The 19,208-nt window shown below is 34.7% G+C and overlaps 1 protein-coding gene across 2 annotated transcripts in view; it reads left to right on the forward strand.

Moving 5' to 3' along the window:
* The window catches only part of nphp4 (nephronophthisis 4), a 154,300-nt gene that overhangs the window by 82,837 nt on the left and 52,255 nt on the right, over positions 1–19,208 (forward strand). For both annotated transcript variants that reach the window (XM_026246355.1, XM_026246354.1), the window contains exons 9-10: positions 10,021–10,191; positions 12,614–12,743. In XM_026246355.1, coding sequence (XP_026102140.1) covers positions 10,021–10,191; positions 12,614–12,743 — 301 coding nt within the window. The remainder of the gene's footprint in view (positions 1–10,020; positions 10,192–12,613; positions 12,744–19,208) is intronic.

Consider the following 19,208-nt stretch of genomic DNA (forward strand, 5'->3'; position numbering starts at 1 on the left):
TAGTATGAATGTCAATTTCTCAAACTGAGAAGTTCATAAATCTCCTGGCCAGCCTGCTGGGAGTTCACCCTGTCACACTGAGCCTTACTTTCCAGTCCTCTCCTGTGCATCTGCCTGCATTGATCCCATCACATGCCGTACTTCTGAGTGTGTGGGAGCATGAACAAGGCTCTCCTGGGAAGTACTCTAAAGTGAAAAGTAAATCAAGGTAAGCTGAAGCAGTGGTATTCAAGTGCTTCTTTTAGCTTCAGAATTTTATCAGTCAGGACCTTCAGGACTTTTGGCAAAACAGCATGGTACCCGAATCATACAACAGTAAACAAAATGTCATTAAAATAGAGATAAAAAGATGTAATATGTAGAAGTAATAATCAACCCCTGGTTATACAGACAAAAATGTAAATCTCAACTGAAATAAACTTAAAATATATCAATGCCTTTGTTTTGTCTCAAGTGGCACACCAGCTATGTTTTTGAAAGTTTATATCAGTAAACTTTGTATAGATTATATAAACCGAATACACCATAAAACACATTTTTGTTGGTTTTGTTCACTTTTATTTAAAACTTTATGTAGTTTGACATGCAGAATGTGTTGGATGTTTTTTCTTTATTTCTTTCTTTCTTTTATGACTAGTCTCAAAATGTTCAGGAATGTTCCAGAAAGCAGTAGAACAATACAGAATATGCCAGAATGTTACAGAAACTTCTAGAATTTTTCCATCCTTGCAAAAGCAAGATATCTCAAAACAAGCAAAAATTGTAAAAAAAAATTACCTGTTTCATAATGAATTAATAAGTTCTTAATATTTACCAAAATGTTGATGCTATGTGAGAATAAATAGTAAAATAATAATTAGCACCACACAATTACAGAAGAACCATAATTTAAGTGATATTGTCACTTTTGTTATGTACTATTGCTATTGGTACAATTGCTATTGTATTCATATCACATTGTTTATATTTAGTATTCATACGTTTTTGTCTTTTGATGTCCAGTTGACTTGATTTGTGTGAAAGCATTTTTCCGAACTCAGATGTGTCAACACTTTTTCCTTTTGCATTTGTTAATGAAAACAGTTCATCCTAATTTCCTTTAGTTAATTGCAGTTGATGACACAGTTTTGTTCAAAGGTTTGGGGTTGGTAAGGTTTTATTTATGTATTTAACCAAGGCTGCATCTATTCACTAAAACAGATAAAATACAGTAAAATTGTGAACTATTTTCACAGTTTAAAATAACTTTTCTATTTTAAATTAAAATTGAAAATGTCTTTTATTTCTGTGAAGGCAAAGCAGAATTTTCAGCTGCCCTTACTCTAGTCTTGTGTGTCACACAATCCTCTATTTGAGCTGGTGTTCAAGAAACTTTTTAAATCCATTTAAAACCGTTAGCTGCTTTATATTTTTGAGGAAACCATTGTTTTCCAGGATCCATTGATGCACGCAAAGTTTAAAAGAACTGCATAAAAATCTTTGGCAACATTTTAAATGTCTTTAATGCCACGTTTGATCAATTTTAGGCATCCTTGATAAAGAATTATCCTTTGGACCAAAGGAGGATCCTTGAAAAGTATTAATTCCTTACAGAACCCAAACTTTTAAACTGCAGTGTAATATACAAACTCTGATTAAATCAAAGCAATCAAATCAAGTATAAAACTACTTATTTCATCCAGAGTTTTGGAAGTTACAACTTCATTTAAATTCAGAAGTGGCTCGCGTAAATTACCTTTTCGTGTGTAATAAATACAGGTGTCACTCCTGAAATTGATACTCGTTTTGATGTCTTGTGGCAGTAAACGAAGCATGAATATCAGCAGAAACCTATTTGATTTCAGCCATTTTTTGTTGGAGAAAATGTAAAGAGAAACATATTTACCCCTGGCAGTTGTTAGCAGACGTGCCAAGGCACATACTCTAGAGTCCCAAAGAGTCACTGAATAACATTTCGGATTGGTTTTAATGAACATTTTATCATTACATGGAAAGTGGACAGCTCTGTTTAGCTGCACCGTAATCAAAGACCAACCAACCAGCATTTAATAGGGTGTCACTCAGTCAAAAACGGTTCTTCTTTTCTTTATTATTTACAACAACATTTCTTAGACGGCCCCCTGATAAGAACATACGACACATTCATCGCCGTCCCTTCTGAGAATTTTTAAACAAAGAGGTGAGATTGTTCTGCGTTAGTGATCCGAGAGTGTGCTGAGCTAAAGACTCGACACAGCATGTGCAGGAAAGGCCTGGCATCATCCTCTCGCCATGACGGCGGCGAGAGCCAACAATGCATGGCCTTGTCCCTGCCACCCGCCACATGGCTGAGCCATCCCTGAGGAATACGCCAGCCAAATGTCTGAGAGAACAGTTTCATTCATCAGTATGCTGCTGTCTCTGCCGGCGAGGTGGAAGAGGAGTTTCCTGACCACAACAGTTTCGCTGTATATTCATATCGACTTCAGTGTTAATTCTGAAGTAAAAGGAGGACCGAATGATCTGTCAGACCTAATTGTGTGTGTAGTTGTTTTGCTTTTTGTAGTTCAATATTCTTTGACATAATCGTTCTGTGGTCTTCTCAGCACTTCGGGGCCTCTGTGGCTCTCAAATGTATTATTAGTTTTGGATTTCTGGAATGTTCCATTCCACTCTCTGATGTCCTGTTTTATGAATTATGGATATTCAGCTGTCTGATGGCTGTAAAATTGCCGGCAGCCATCTGTAACAGATGTTTGATCTTTCACCTTGATTGGTTTATGCATTTATCCATTTCTAATGACGAATTCAGTCTTAATATCAGTCTCTTTCGTTGATGTTGTAATTCTTCCTTCCGCTTATAAACAGGAAAAGCTTAATTTCTCCCTCTGGCAATTTCCTGTTTCTTGTAATAGTATTCTCATGTGGCAAAGTTTTGCTTGTTTGCTCTTTAAATTCAGTTTAACATTTATGTTCTTCAGACAGAGCGGCAAAGTCGTGACTTTGATGTGGAATTCCTGTTAGCTATGTGCTACAGTGAATCTCATCTGCGGCTGCTTTGATTCGATTTCTCTTTGATGCTTTGCTCTGTCTTTCAGATGCTCTCTGCTGCATTGTTTAAAATGGCATAGCAAGGGCTTCATATGTGTCTTGCAAAGATAATCAGACTTGAAATATAAGCCATATGAAGAGGTACAGTGCTTTAACATGCATAGCTTATGATATTACTACAAAGTTCATTACTACATGTTCCATTGGGGTCTTTCATAGCGATGCATTGATACCATTTTTTCAGAACCGATCCGATCCGATACCAAAAATTCTGAGTAAAGGCTAATTCTGATCTGATCCGATACCAGTCCAGTTTTTTGTATAATTTCTATACCTCTGTGGGCTTGACCTTATAATCACTCTTGTGTGTTAAACACAATCTGCTAAATATGGACAACATAATTTGAATGAAAAATAACAAATGAAAAAAATATATATTCATAATCTATGACAAAGAAATATATATATATATTTTAGTGGATAATTCAGAAGCAAAAAAACAAAAACACAAAATGCTAAAAATGATTGATTTTGAAATCAACTTCATGAAATTAAGCATCTATTTTAATTATTTTTATGCAGTAATAAACATCATGTAAACACTGCAGAAGGTTTTGCCATGAGCTCTACTGACAAGTAATTGCACAAAAATTATAAATTGTATAAATAAAAAGAAAAAACACAAATATCCCTTTAAAGTGAAAATGAAGCAGTCATTCAAGTTTATTATTTAGTAAACTGATTTCCACTTTACAAAAAAAAACTATATATAATAAACACGATTAATGTATCCATTTAAAATAATAAAGTAGTGGTTCCCAAACTAGGGAGTACAACTAAAATCAGCGATAGTTAGGGCCCTTTGAAATCCATTTGATTTTTATTTTATTTTTTCAAAATTCATTTTTTTTTACAATTTTGATTGATTGTTCTTTATTGCTTTTTTCAGTTGACATTTTTCTCAACTCCTTTTTAATAGTTAAATAAAATTTTATCAATTACAATCAACGTATACATTACATTTTCACTTAAATTTATTAAAAGTTTTACAAAAATTACACATTTAGGGCCTTATGATTTTTTTTCCCTAACTATATTATTTATATTTTTTTTATTGTTACCTATTTCTATGTTTTAGCATGCCTAATTATTTGAATGTATAAACAACTTAATTTATTAATTAATTTTTTCTTAAAGTAGCCTTATGATTTTTCCCTCAGAAATTATGTGTTGTGTATTTAGAATTTTATTGTTATCACAATGAAAGTATAAATCATTAATTTAATTTATCATTTATCTTTTAATTATTGAAAATTAAGAAACACATTTTTTGGCAAACAATGGAGATTTATTATTAAAATTAAAACATGGAAGAAATGTTGTGCGATTAATCCTTAAAAATTTTTTTGTAAAATGTTTGTAGAAGTAGAAGTAGTAGCTGGCTATGTGCATTCTACTGAAAATTAGTACTGGACTTTTATCGCCTCGGATACAGTACTGTATGTATGGTATGATGCTAGTTTTACTCAAATTAAATGGTAAAAAGCTAATGAAGTGTCCCTCAGAGCAGTTTTGGAGACGTTGTTCCTGTGTTTCCATCCTCATTTAGTGAGACGGCAGATGCTGAAATCACTGCAAGGGTCATGAGCGCTTCTGTGTGTAGTAAATGAAACGCGTGTCTGCGCCATTCATTAAAAGAGACACGCAGAACATGCAGGATTCATATTTAAATAGACTTTTGCGGCTTTATATTTACAGATACATATCTTGATTTAAGTGTAATGACCTAACGTTACTTTTGATTTATTAATAAATTTAAAGTTTGACAAATTCCGTGACATTCTGCATAAACTGTGAATTCTGTTTTTATGACTGAATAAAGACTACACAGCGTAATTTTCCCGCTTATCATGAGTCCACTTGCCTGATGTGATCATAAAATATCTTACATACCACCACTGGTGAAAGGGCCAGTGTAAAGTAAATATATTTGAGAGGTCTGGGAGGATATCGTCCCTTATATACAGTATATAGTCTATAAAACTAAAATACATTTCTTTTAAATGCATAACACTGTAATGAAGGCAGCAACATATTATAGAAAAGAACTACTGATAATCTTCCACTGCTCAAAAGTATACTTCGAAAGGGTATGGCATACAGAGCGGCGCAAAGTGCTTATGTGCATCCCGTGCGCATAATGATGCACTTGAAGCAACATGTCATAGTGCGCAGCGTGCCGAATTAAAAAGGAATGAGATATTGCTGCGTGGTGTATTATATCTGTAAAAATTATTATTATTTTTTTTAGCCTTCCCTTTTAAGTTTCAAATCTCAGTTATTTATTTCGCACTCTTGAAGAGAGTTTCAACTTTTTGACTGTAGTAACCGAACGCGGTTTGAATGCTGAATGGAGGATGACAGACAGACGCAGCGGAGAGAAAGGTTTACGTGAACTTGATTTAAAGTTAAGATAAACGAAGGTCTCATGGGTATGGAACGACATGAGGGTGTTATTAATGACATAATTTGGATTTTTGGGTGATCTATCCCTTTAAATATTCATTTATGCTTCACATTAGACTATGGGATGGCTTCAGAACACTTTATAGTGATTTATAATGTTTTTTACCTTTTGTGGGGCTTATCAATAACTCAGAATAGTATACGCACTATATTAAATTTGGATCGGCCTCATCTGACTGATACCCGATCTGACAGAAAATGTCAGTATCGGAGCGGATACCAATAACCGATACTGAGTATCAGATCAATGCATCCCTATCTTTCATAGTGCTTGATTATCTGATTTTGTGCTTAAGACAAATTAAATGGTTTAATATGCTAATGTATTTATTTATTTATTTTGGTGAAGTTACTAAGTGGGCTAAGTGGGAACATAATTTTATTATCCATATTTAGGACTCCTTTAATGCTACTTTTACTTTAACCAAGATGCTTGTATTGTGAAATACGGTGTTCTGTAATTCCCAGCTTGTACAGAATTGATAAGGTTTAGAATTTCAGAACAATTCTGCTGTAAATTGTGTTTGGATGTTTTATTCTGCTGCTTTAAAGTGTGTTTGCCACACAGTTTCCACTGAAGTTTGCTACACGACTGGACTTAAGGATGGATACTTCATTACTATTCCGCCTGCTCATCCCCTTCCCATCAGTCCTGCTGGCAGACCCAATGTAGCATAGCTCACACCCGCTGACAGTTCTTCACACTGGGCTGCAGCTCACTGCCGCCTTGCACCCCTGCCCGAAGCCTCGTGCCAACCACCACACCACCAGCCTCTTTAATAGCTCAGCTTGTTACCAAAACCAGCAGTTATCAATGTGTTTCCAAAGCTAGCAGTGATTCCGCCCTGCTTTGATTTATTGTGTGGAAACTGAGGGTAAAGGACATTATGGTGTGTGTTTTATGATCATTGCTGACTTGGGTGCCATGTCATTGCTTTGTTACTGTCTGGGCACATTTAAGTTTTCTGCCATTTTAAAAGAGTTACTTATGATTGCTTGTGTCCATAGGGTTTGTTCTGAGCAGTGTTGAAATCATACGCAATACCTCTGATTCATTTTACAACTGGAGTTCTGGGAGTTTCATCACCGTGCTTTTAAAGTCCACAGCTTCAGTTTATATCTGATAATGGTTTGATTTATTGTAATTATTTCTTTATAATCCATCTTGCTTGCTTCAGACAAGTTAATATGCAAATAGTTTGAAAACATCTTGATATTTTGCTTCACAGTGACATTTTAACTATATTTCAATCTACCATTTACAGTCATTCAAGCCAAATTCATATATATATATATATATATATATATATATATATATATATATATATATATATATATATATATTTATATATATATATATAATTTTTTATTTTATTTTTTTGCTCTGAAGCTATATATTGTAGTTTTTAAGGCAATATGAAAAAAAAAGTCAGTTTTTTAGAAAAATATTGTAGATATTACTTTGAATAATTTATCCAAGTCTTTTTTTGACATTTTGGCACAGTCAAAATGTCATAAACGGAACTTTCCACTCGTGCAGACCTATGTCACCAGACAGTACTTTAGACTGCGGTGGAAATGCAGAAAGCAACAGGTCTGGGGGGAAAAAAAGAAGAAAATAATTACAAGCAATGGGACAAAAAACTAGAATAGAACAAATAAATAAGAAATGCTACATCGTATAAAGTAATCCAATGTATAAAAACACTGCATATTCTTCACTGTATAAATTAAATATGGATTTCTTATTATAAGTTTACAAAATTTATTTGGTCAAGAGCAGTGAGAGATTTTCTCTCTTTTGTCGTTTGATCAACATGAATGACAGAGTGCAGGAATATAAGACTCCTGTCACTTTAAGAGGTGCCCAGATCCAACATACTGTTACACATGTTTTATCACCCACTCCTAGTCGGTAGCTACTTCCATTTCAAAATATTTAATTAATCCGGGCTTCTCTGAACCTTGATGTTGCGGCTGTATATCAATGTCGTTTCTTGTTTCTCAGTCAATAGGCAGGAAAGATAGCAATTAATGTGTTATATAAAAGACATCATTCTAATCATAGTCATCTCCAGAGAGAAATTCTGCATCAATCTCTTCAAAAGCTCTTGCAGAGCGGGAAATGCTCCAGAATGAAATTGTGTTGACTCCAGTGAGAGGGGAGCTTGGGAGCTGACGAGAAGGATTCAGGGTAAATTATGTAGCAGCGATTATTTCCATCTTCAGCCCATGTTAGGTTGAACAAAAGCTGGGGAACTTCAGTTTAAATATCTGAACTGTTCTAAGGATTATCTAAGGATTTGTAGGAAACGTCTCCTTAGTGGAAAATTGGCTATATGCCGAGTCTGCACCTTTATGAATAGAATGCTATTAGAAAGAAAGTGTCTCTTGGAGCTGGTGCTTTATTTAGGAATATGGTTACCAGTTAATATCCCAGAATGTGCTATGTACCTCTCCAGGTGTCAGTAATTGAAGAGTGCATATGAGTTCATTTTGGTTTAATGGCGGCACTTGAGCTGCATCAGCTCCATAAGGCTGATGATGATCATGGTCTTTAGCATGATTTCAGAATGAGCCAAAGAGCATTTTCAGCTTCAGTGGAAGTAAGGACATCTGAGAGTTTATTCAAAGTAGTTTACTACTTTATTATATATCAATAAAAAATTTCCGTCAATTACATTTTAAATTGGTGTATTTTCTTCATTGTATTTTAGGTTTGTCTTTGGCTGTGAAAGGAGATGACAGTACTTTCTCTGAGAACCAGGTTTCTTTTGAAAGATCATTATTGAGTTCATTTGTGACATTTGTACTCAAGGCTGATAGGTCTGAGAGACTGAGGGACTGTTGTCCTTATCACTGAAGGTGATTGTAAATCTCTCCCTCTCTCTTTTTCACTCATCGTCTCTCTCTCACCGTGTGAAGTGTGAAATACATCTCTGTGAGAGAGATAAAGCTCTTGTATTAACGCTCTTTGCTGAACTGGAGGGTATTTACCATACAGCCTATATATCACTGGGCAGATGCATCAAACCTCAGAGGAAGGTGGGAGCGAGAGAAAGTGGGCCTGAATAATTCCTTCGCTCCCTTGCTCTTTTTCTATCATGATTAATTAAGGTGAGCTGAGCCTGACCAGCTCATTTATTGATTGGCTTTAATGCCAGATCCCAAGGGATCATCGCTAAGCAGAGAGGAGGCTCAGTTCTCCATCTTTTTTCTCTATCCTTCTCATTTTATCGGTCATCTTGATTTTATTTTACTCTGTTTAGTTTATGTATATGATTTTACTTGTTGTGAGATAAAAGGTTCATGTATTTCTTCTATGTGTGATTATAGCTACTGATGTTACATTTTGGAAAGTGTTTCTGGCAGCACAGTGTTCAAATATGAAATCACTCACTCTATATATCATTTATTTAATATATATAAATAAATAATTTTTTATTTATTTAAAATGTGTATATATTTTATCTTTTTTTATATATATTTAAATGATTAAATTTAAATTTTCTGTGTTTTATACTGAGAGGGATTGTTCAATCAAAATAAATTTTATGTTGTTCCAAACCCGTAAAAACTTCAACATTTTCAGAACACAAAGTAAGATATTGTTGATGATATCAATAACAATAAAAGCTTTCTGACTCTACACAGACAGTAATGCGACACATTCAAGGCCCAGAAACATACAGTAGTAAGGCAGTAAGCTACGACAATACTTTTTGTGTGTAAAAAAAAAAAAAAAAAAACACTTTGGTAATACTTCAGAATAGTTTACACTTGTTAAATATTAACTACAATTTTTTTTCTCAATAAATTCTTAATTTGCTGCTTATTAATAGTTAATAAGTTAGTTGTTAGGTTTAGGTATTGGGTAAGATTAGGGATGTAGAATAAGGTCAAGTAGAATAAGGCATTAATATATTCTTAATTAGCACTAATACATGGCTAATAATTTAGTAATATATATGCTGATAATCAACTAATAGGTGTTACCTATTCTAAAGTGTTAACAAACCTTTTGATTCATTATTTTTGTTAACTCAAAAAGTGTTCTTGTAGATTCATAACATTACAGTTGAACCACTGATGTCATATGGATTATTTTAACAATATCCTTACTACCTTTCTGGGCTTTGAATTTGTCAGTTTTGTTGATGGATGGTCAGAGAGCTCTCGGATTTCATCAAAAACATCCTCATTTGATTTTACTAGTTTAGATCGACAAGTGGGTGAGTATTTAATGATAGAATTTTCATTTTGGGGTAAGTTGGTAATAGTGCAGATAGTCCAAAAACGAATACCTAAATCTTGGTTTCTTCTAAGAAACTTTGACTTTATCCATCTAACCACGTTAGTCATATTCAAAGAGCGACAGCCCGTTCTGATGACTTGAAACATCAGACGATGCTATCTGGGGACAAACAGAGAGTGAAATGTTTCTTTCTCTCTCTATTTTGCTAGATGACATCCACAGCTGTGCCCAGAGCAGCGTTTATGCAGTGTGTGCGTTGGTGTGCTTGGAGTCTGTTTTCAGATCCTGAGGGCCCTGGAGAGAATGTGTGCCTCCACTTGCAGGGCGGTGCTCTCCCCAACCCTTGGGGTGTCATGGTCTATTCTGCAAGCACACAGCAGGTAATGATTGAACACATACAAACACACACTGGAATAATAGTAAAATCACACGATGTGCCACTCCCATGCAGGCAGTTTTAGAGTCCTTATGCAATGCCTCTAATCAGAAGGTTGCAATTAAATTAATGGTGGCAGACTAATTATGTAATTATATGTTAAGAGCATAGTGCGAAAAGAAATCTGATTCTGTTGTGGCATTTATGGCACTGATTTAAGAAAGAAGACAAAATAAGAGCAGTTGGATTTTTTTATCACTCATAGGGACCACATGTGTGGAAACTCATGAAAGTCTTACAATAGGTCAGCAATCTTATTTTTAGTTGTTTATTTTGCATATTTATTGTAGAATAAAAATTTGTTTTAGTATATCAAGTTTGGGGTCAGTCAGCTTTTTTTTACTATTTTAATGTATTTTAAAGGTAAATAATCCCTTTACTGGTAAAGCCAGGTATTTACTTGTATTTTTAATAGTCAAGAAACATTTTAAAAGTATTATTATTAGTGTTGGAAACCGTTACGCTGCTTAATATTTTTGTGGAATCTGTGATACTTTTTTCAGAATTCTTTGATAGATAGAGATTTCAAAAACTGTAATTATTTAAAATATATTTTTTTTGTGATTATTATGAATTTGAATGTTTCTTTTGATCAATTCAATGAATCATTGCTGAATAAAGTGGCTCCAAACTTTTGTAGAGTAGTGCATATATGTGTTTATTGTAGATCTGTTGAAGTCATTGGCATCTGCATGCCAAACGTCCTCTTGCAGTATTTCTTCAGCGTCACGCAAAATGGGAAGTCAAACCCTGTAAAGGTGTGACAAAATGTGCACTGCAAAGCTGTTAATAAAGGAAAAACATTGTAGAAAATAAAGGGGGGAGGGTCCAAATGATTTACCTATTATGAAAAAGAATGCCAAGTTGCAATCATTGAATCAGACATCTTAAAGAGATAATTCACCCAAAAATCTATATTTTTTGTCATCATATACAAACTTGGAATGAGATGAGGGTAAGTAAAAGTTTATTTCTTATAATGAACACAAAAGAAGATATTTTGAAGAATGCTGATTTGGTTCCTACTGACTTCCAGAGTATTTATTTTCCTACTATGGACAACCCTCTACATTGCGAGTAAATCACACGCATATGCTACTAAATCTTCACTCTGGCGACTAAATGATGTATAATATTAACCAATGGCTAATAAATTCTCAGATTTTGCTCACCAGTGTGTGAGTTTGAGGCTAAGTATAAGTTAAGCACATATATATATATATATATATATATATATATATATATATATATATATATATATATATATATATATATATATATATATATATATATATATATATATATATATATATATATTAATTTGCCGAACACTCACTTCACGCACTTCAGAGTTTCACTCTCCATCAAGCGATCTGTGCTGTTTTTTCAGTTCATCTCAATGGATGCACAGTTATTGTACATTGCCTATTAATTATACTAATTAGATAAAGGCACTTTATGTCAAAAAAGTTGCAGACAACTGAGATGTACTAGCCCCCTACAACTAGATTTTAATATGTGGCTCATTTTGACAGTCACGTTATTGGTCTAATCAGTCCTGAATGACATTATTACATGATGTTCTTCATTAGCTGACAATAAACCAGACATCCTCTTTTTACAAGGTCTCGAACATTTCCTAGTCGAAGGCCATTTTAACAGGAACAGCTCAACAAAGTGTCCAAGTTGTCCTCTAACTGCTAGAACCATCATTACTCTTTCATTAGCCTGTTATCCGTCTCTTCTATTGCACTGACTCATATTAAAGTCGATTAACATGATTAGGAAATTGTGGGCTGCAGTTCCCGTGGCTCTTTCACCATGGCAACTTTCCCAGGCCGTAGTTACACTAAATGCTTCATCAGTAGTGATGAATAAGTTTGGATTGAATGTGTGGGGATTTCACACTCTGGAGGTCACAACACCTGCTTGTTTGGGTTTGTGGAAGTGTAAAGACCAATTACATTGAGCTGAAAGGTTTCGTTTATGTCATATAGTAGCATATGGGTTATTTGAAGGTCAAGTGTGTGATTTCTGTTCATCTGCTATTGGTCAGATAAATGTAATCCTGTCCCCAAACATACTACATTGGTTGAGCCAGTTTTTCTATGACTGGGAGCAATTTTGTGAAACCTTTTGGGAAAATCAATCTTCAGATGACTTATTTAGAATTGGTACAGAAGAAAGTATTTAAATATCGAAAAATGACACACTTTGACTTTAATTAGGGTTGAAAAAGAAATTGAAACGTGGAAAGTAGACAAGACTAGGTTGAGCATTTGAGAGAAATAACACAAAGTACTCAACATCTGGTAAACATGCATGAATACACTCCCTTGAAAGAAAGTTTTGCAATTTTCTCACAGACTAATTCGGGGAAATGTGTCATCAAGTTCAAGTTTTCGTCTAGTGTGGAAGGAGCTTCTTGCGGCACGGCATTGAATGTGAGCCACCGGGAAACATCGCCACCTAAGAAGTTACTTTCAGCACCCCAAGGTGAGTCAGGGTTTATTGTTGTTTTTCTGCTTGGATGTGAGACCTTTCATTTGCACCTTGTGCAGATTTACAAGGCTGTGATGCTCCATCCAGAGATTTAATCAAAGATTCGACACAGAAATTAAACACCACTCTCAGTAGAAGGTCTTTCTTCGGTGCTGCTACATATCCAGCCAATTGTCTTGCATTAGTCATTGAAAAATAGGTTTTACAAGAATATGCTTAATCTTTTTATTGACTATTGTATAGGAACTCAGAAGCAAAGACCAGGAGACTGTGCTGTATTTTCAGAAGGATTCTTTATTGAGTCATCAATGTCTGACTAGGGATCTGTATGTTGTGCTTAGAGACAAAGCACCTGGGAGATGAACTTTGCTTAACAGAATTATTAATCTGATATCATCATCTTTATCTCAGATACGAAATACATTGTAATTCCCTTTAGTTTATTCATTTGATGTTATGTGAGGACAGATTTTAATCAGATTCTTAAATTTGTAGTTCCAGTGTGTAAATAGGCATCTAAAGTTCTGGGTTACTCAGTTTTGTTGGTTGAGTTGTTGTCAAACTGTCCTTTGGAGTACCATACCTGTGCGTCTCATGATGTACAAAACTGTTTGTTTGCTGTCTTTATTAAAAAGTGAAAGTGAAAAGTGAAGTGAAGTGAAATGACATACAGCCAAGTATGTCAGTACTCAGAATCCGTGCTCTGCATTTAACCCATCCAAAGTGCACACACACACACACACACACAGCAGTGAACACAGACCCGGAGCAGTTAACCTCTAAGACAGGAGGTTAACAATAGGAAGATCTCCCAAAGGTTTGTTAGATTCTTCGTCAGCTAGAAAGTATTACTTCCATTCAACATGAATGCATTAAATTGATCAATCCAATCCAATCCAATCCACTTTATTTATATAGCACAATTTAAACAAACAGCAAGGTTACCAAAGTGCTTTACACTTTTTAGAGATAAAAATCTAACACAAAAACACACAACATAAATAAAATAGCATCAACAGTAACAGCGACAAAGAAGACCACGACAGCTCTTATGGTTAGTCAAAAGCCAGGGAATGAAAATGTGTTTTATGCAGTGGTAAATCACTCCACAATTTGGGAGCAACTGCTGAAAAAGTGACAGTAAATGTATTTTTAATTAAGTTAGAAAAAGTTTCTATAAAAAATAACAGATTTTTACATTCTATTCATAAAATATATATTTTTTGTTTATCATGGCTTCTACAAAAATATGTATTTTCAACAGTAGTAATAATAAGATAATGTGAGTAATGACTGCTGAAAAAGCCATCACAAGAATCAGTTACATTCAAAAATATATTAAAAAAGGAAATAGTTATTTTTTTTAATTGATAATTAGAATGAAAGATGTGCGTGGAAATTTCTGTGAGTGATTTACTGACAATGCATAATTACCAGTAATTTCACGAGCGCAAACGTTAATAAATCTTGTTGCGTGATTCATTTGAAAACTCCCCTCCCATTCATTTTGCATCTGAAAGGGAAGCTCCTACAAATGTATATTCAGTAAGATCAGACGCAAAAATAACTGTCCATTTTCATCGTAGTAAATCCTGACAGTACTATTTTAAAACCAAAAGATGGTTTGCACTGGCCCAAACTGTTAGCATTAATAGACTTATTTGAAATATATACAGTTAGGTCCATATATATATATTTGGACACTGACACAATTTTCATAATTTTTGCTCTTTATGCCACCAGAACATAATTAAAAATAAACAGTTCAAATAAAATTTAAGTGCAGGCTTTAATTCAGCTTTAATTAGCTTTAATTTAAGGGGCTGAGCAAAAATATAACATAAAATGCTTAGGAATTACAACCATTTTTATACACAGTCCTCTCATTTTCAGGGGCTCAAATGTAATTAAATATATTTATATTAATAAAATAAATATATGAATAAAATTTTCATTTTTAATATTTTGTTGAGAATCCTTTGTAGAGAGTTTAGAACTCACGGACATCACCAGAGATTGGGTTTCTTAATTTGTGATGCTTTGCCATCACACTGCTCCACCATGTTTCACAGATGCTGTCATATGCTTTGGATCATCATCGTTTCCAAGCCTTCTCCATATTTTTTTTCCTGTCATTCTGGTACAGGTTGATCTCAATTTCAGCAGTGCAAAGAATGGTTTGCCAAAAAACAACTAAAAAGCCAGATCACTTCTGGAAAAGTCTAATCTGGCCTTGGTTGCACCTTGTGGTGAACCCTCTGTATTAGCTGGAGAGTTTTCTTTACTTAGCTGGATGTTAAGAAAGGGTTTTTCTAGACCATGGAGAGGATCCTCCGATCATCCACCACTGTTGACCTCTGTGGACGTCCAGGTCTTTTTATGTTGCTGAGCTGACAAGTGCGTTCTTTTTTCTCATACCATGCTGTTGATTTTGCCACTCCTAATGTTCCTGCTATCTCTCTGATGGGATTTATTTTTTTTTATTTTTTTATTTTTTTTGAAGTCTAAAAATTGTCTGTTTCACTTGCATGGATTGGAGAGATCCTTTTATATAACTGTAACTTGAATGTGTTTTGATTAGTTAAAAGAATAAAAAAATTTGCCTGTGTCCAAATATATTTGGACATATCTGTATATATTTTTATATAAATATATTTAAGCATATTTGAATAAATCTTATTCAGTCTTTTTGTATTTGCCTGTTAAAGTATGTCCTGTTTCTATGTTGTGTGAATAATTTATTTGACATTTTTGTTATGAATTGCTGTGGATCTGACACTCAATAGTTCGAGAAAGAATTGTCATGCCCAAATGCATCACCCTTAATATGTTGGGGGGAAATAATTACAAAATTAATGAGTACTAATGACTTTTCCGTCACAATCTCTGCCTTCCAATTAAAAGGGAGTTTTTGCATATCTCGCATTTCACAGTTTCGGATAGAGATCAGCTGCTGGTGGGTGAGTTGTTTGGAGGTTGGGGGTCTGACCCAAAAGCATGACTTCTGTAGTGCTGTGTGGGTGAAATGTGATCTGGTCAATTTGAATATCCCAGGTTTTGCCAAGTCATCTAGTACGGGGCAGAATGAAAGACGACAGTAGCATATGCTTGCTGTCTTCTTCTTTCACTCTTGCTTCTTTTAACTCCTCCTCACTTGAGCTGTACCTTCTTGGGCAAAGAGGGATGAAGCTTCTGGCCTGAGGGCCAGGCACTCGGCCAAGTCTATAATTTCTCTCTCTCTCGCACTCTTTTCTAAGACATGGACTCCCAGCATGCATGAATCTTCAAACACCTTACCATTTTTATACCTCTACTTGTGACTCTGAGATTTAGTTATTAATATTGACAGATAACCTACAGCTAGTGCCATGGTTGAGTCACAGTTGGTTGGTCAGGATGTAATGTTTTGACACTATTCAGGGGGCTTATTCATAGTTGTCTTAAGAATTTAAATATAAAATGAATAGGCTTGGATTTAAATGCTTAAAAACAAATCTAATATTTCGTGAACAACCTTGTAAACTTCTCCCATCTCTTCACAGCAAAAATGTGCATTGTTTTGATGCGTTCTGACCGTCAAAAAGCCTGAGAGCAAGAGAAGAGTGCAAAGCACAGGCAGCGATGATCAGAATGTGTTCATTTCTCTCTTTGATGTTGGTTGTTCTATCTACTACCGATGAGTGCTGATCAAACACAAGTAGATCGCCTGTGATTTTTGCCCTTTAGCCAGTCGTGCACAGTATTTACCAATGTATGATTCATAATGAATGTGTAGTTGTGAGAACATCCATGCATATTCATGCGAGCGGTTTTCGTAGTGCACATGTCAGCAGTTCGATTAGCCCGTGTGAATCAGCGCCGATGTGGCAACCTGTCCGTCCGAATTATGCAGAAAGTCAATCAAGAGTTGATTGGTTCTGTCTCCAGAGATCTCGTTTCTGAGACTAAATACTTTCGAAGTAGCTGATGCTGCCAATCAAACTGTATATATGTGTGTATTAGATGTTTTCTAATGCATCGTTTGATGTGATTTTGGCTTTCTGAGTGTAATGAGTTGTCAGAAAGAGAGCAAGATGTGAGGTAATTGGTCATCACTTGTCTTTCTCTCCATTCTTCTGTCATATCAGGATTAATGGGAAGAAATATACTGCATTTTGGAGTTTCTCCAAAAACCTCCCAAAATTTGATTAAAAAGGTGTGACTGAAAGTTAGACATGAGGGAATAAGAGGGCGCGAAGAAAGTAGAGGAAGTGTAAATGAGAGGGAGGGTGTAAGACAGTCAGAAGGTGAGTGAGAAAGAGAGCGAGAAAGTGTGTTGGAAGGGGTGATGAGTTCACACATGTAGCAGAAACAGATTGAGCATCAGACGGAGGTATTACTGAGAGAAATGTTGTCACCCAACAGTGTGGTCACCTTCACTCAGCAAGGAAACACCACAACATGCAGACACATCTCTGGATGTCCTCTTTTACAGTTCCAGCAATCATGTAGAGAGGATGTTATTTTAGTGTCTCGTTTCATTTCGGAATATTTAGGCATTTTATAGCTTGTTTAAGTATCCATACTAGTGTCTCGGCGATATTTACATGTTATTTTTCAATAGATACCTTACTAGATTTTTTTTTTTAAACAAAGTTATACTTTTCAGAAAGGGTGCCTTCAACGGATCAAAAGTGACCCTGATAAGCTAGACATTTATAAAACTACATTATATTTTTATTTTAAACAAATTCTGTTCTTTGAAACTTTTTATTCATCAAAAAATGCTGAAACAAAATTATCACAGTTTCTACTAAATTATTCATCAGCAGAACCATTTTCAAAAGTGATAGTAAGAAATGTTTCTTAAGCACATAATCAGCATATGAGAATGATTTCTGAAGGATCATGTGACACTGAAGACTGCAGTAATGGCTTGTGAAAATTCAACTTTGCCATCAATAGAATCAATTACATTTTAAAATATGTGGAAAATTATTTGGTTATTACAAATTATTTAAAAAGAAATATATATTTTTTGCAAAATTACCATATAGTTTATTATTATTATTATTATTATTATTATTTAATAAATGTTGCCTTGGTGAGCATAAAGAATTCACACACCATGTGCACTATATTGCACTATATCAGTTTTTTTTTTCTTTTCATTTCATAGAAGCTGCTTTTTAATGTGTTTTTTTGCGCTTAAAGAGAAATGCATTCTCTGGGTCAAGCAGGTTAATTAGAGTCTCTTGTCACATCCGTCTGATTATCAGACTGATTATCAGGTTAATCGTTAATGTTCCCTTCACAAACTCAGAAAAATCACCAGGCAGGTTTGATATCTCTTGTTCCAGACAGGGAGGTGAAAATCCAGCTGACAAAGCACACCAGGGTGGCTGAGAGGATGTTCTCCTTAAATAAAAATCCATCCAGAACATTTACTCAGTCAGGCTTTTGGGAAGTCACAATAGCCTGAAGCGCAAACCCCCTCAGACCCATTAACCAGGTGTTTTACACTTAATGGATGGACACATCAAGGGTCTGACATTCAATACAAAGCCAGAACATTAGAGAGCTACCCCTTGTAGCTCCTATATTAAAGCAGATTTGGGCTTTTTTTGGGTTTTGGCTTCACTCTTAATTTTAAAGAATTTATCAATGTACACTTATTTGTTCGCCCATGTCCCATAAGCACAGATGGTTTAGCAAATTCTGTTGAGTTACATCACTTCTATTGGTGTCAAATCCCAAGCGCCCAATTTCAGACTCTCATAGGATTTCACACTTGTCAGGCGCTTATCTTATAAAAATCAGTTTCCGAAAACAAGAGTGAGTCATAAAAAGTGTCTGGTTTAACATAAGGCAGCTTATGGCCTTCTCAACCAAGCATCTGGTAATTGTATTTGATGAGGTTTAGATCAGATAAAGGAGCACAAATGCACAGCGTTCGTTACAAATGAGAATCTGCCATTCAGTTTCCTCATACTTTGGCCCGGTTTATACCCACTGTTAACATCCGTCTTGGGTGATTCGATCACAGGTGGTCAGAAGAGATGATTAGCAATTACATCTGGAAGTAATGTGTGTCTTTTGGGACAGCAATGATGTATTAAATTGATCAGTAATGATATTGACAGTAAACATATGTATAGAAAATGTAGACAGGCCAATGAAGTTATACGTGATACACAATTACTTACATATTATAATCCATTACTGATTGATAATTACATGACAAAAATTGTAGTTATGACGTAGTCCATTAAATTTCACATTTTAGGATACATAATCAGACTACATTTAGATTATTTTTGACCTATCTTGTTTATCACATTGGTTGATAATCTTGTACCATATTGATATAAAAATACAAAGATTAAAGAACATGCATTTCATTCATTGTTATTAATAACATGAAGTGCATTAAACATTATTTTACATCAAGATTTCCTAAACTGGGGTTTATGAAGGACC

Source organism: Carassius auratus, unplaced genomic scaffold (assembly GCF_003368295.1).
Source record: "Carassius auratus strain Wakin unplaced genomic scaffold, ASM336829v1 scaf_tig00012155, whole genome shotgun sequence".
Classification (NCBI taxonomy): Eukaryota; Metazoa; Chordata; class Actinopteri; order Cypriniformes; family Cyprinidae; genus Carassius; species Carassius auratus.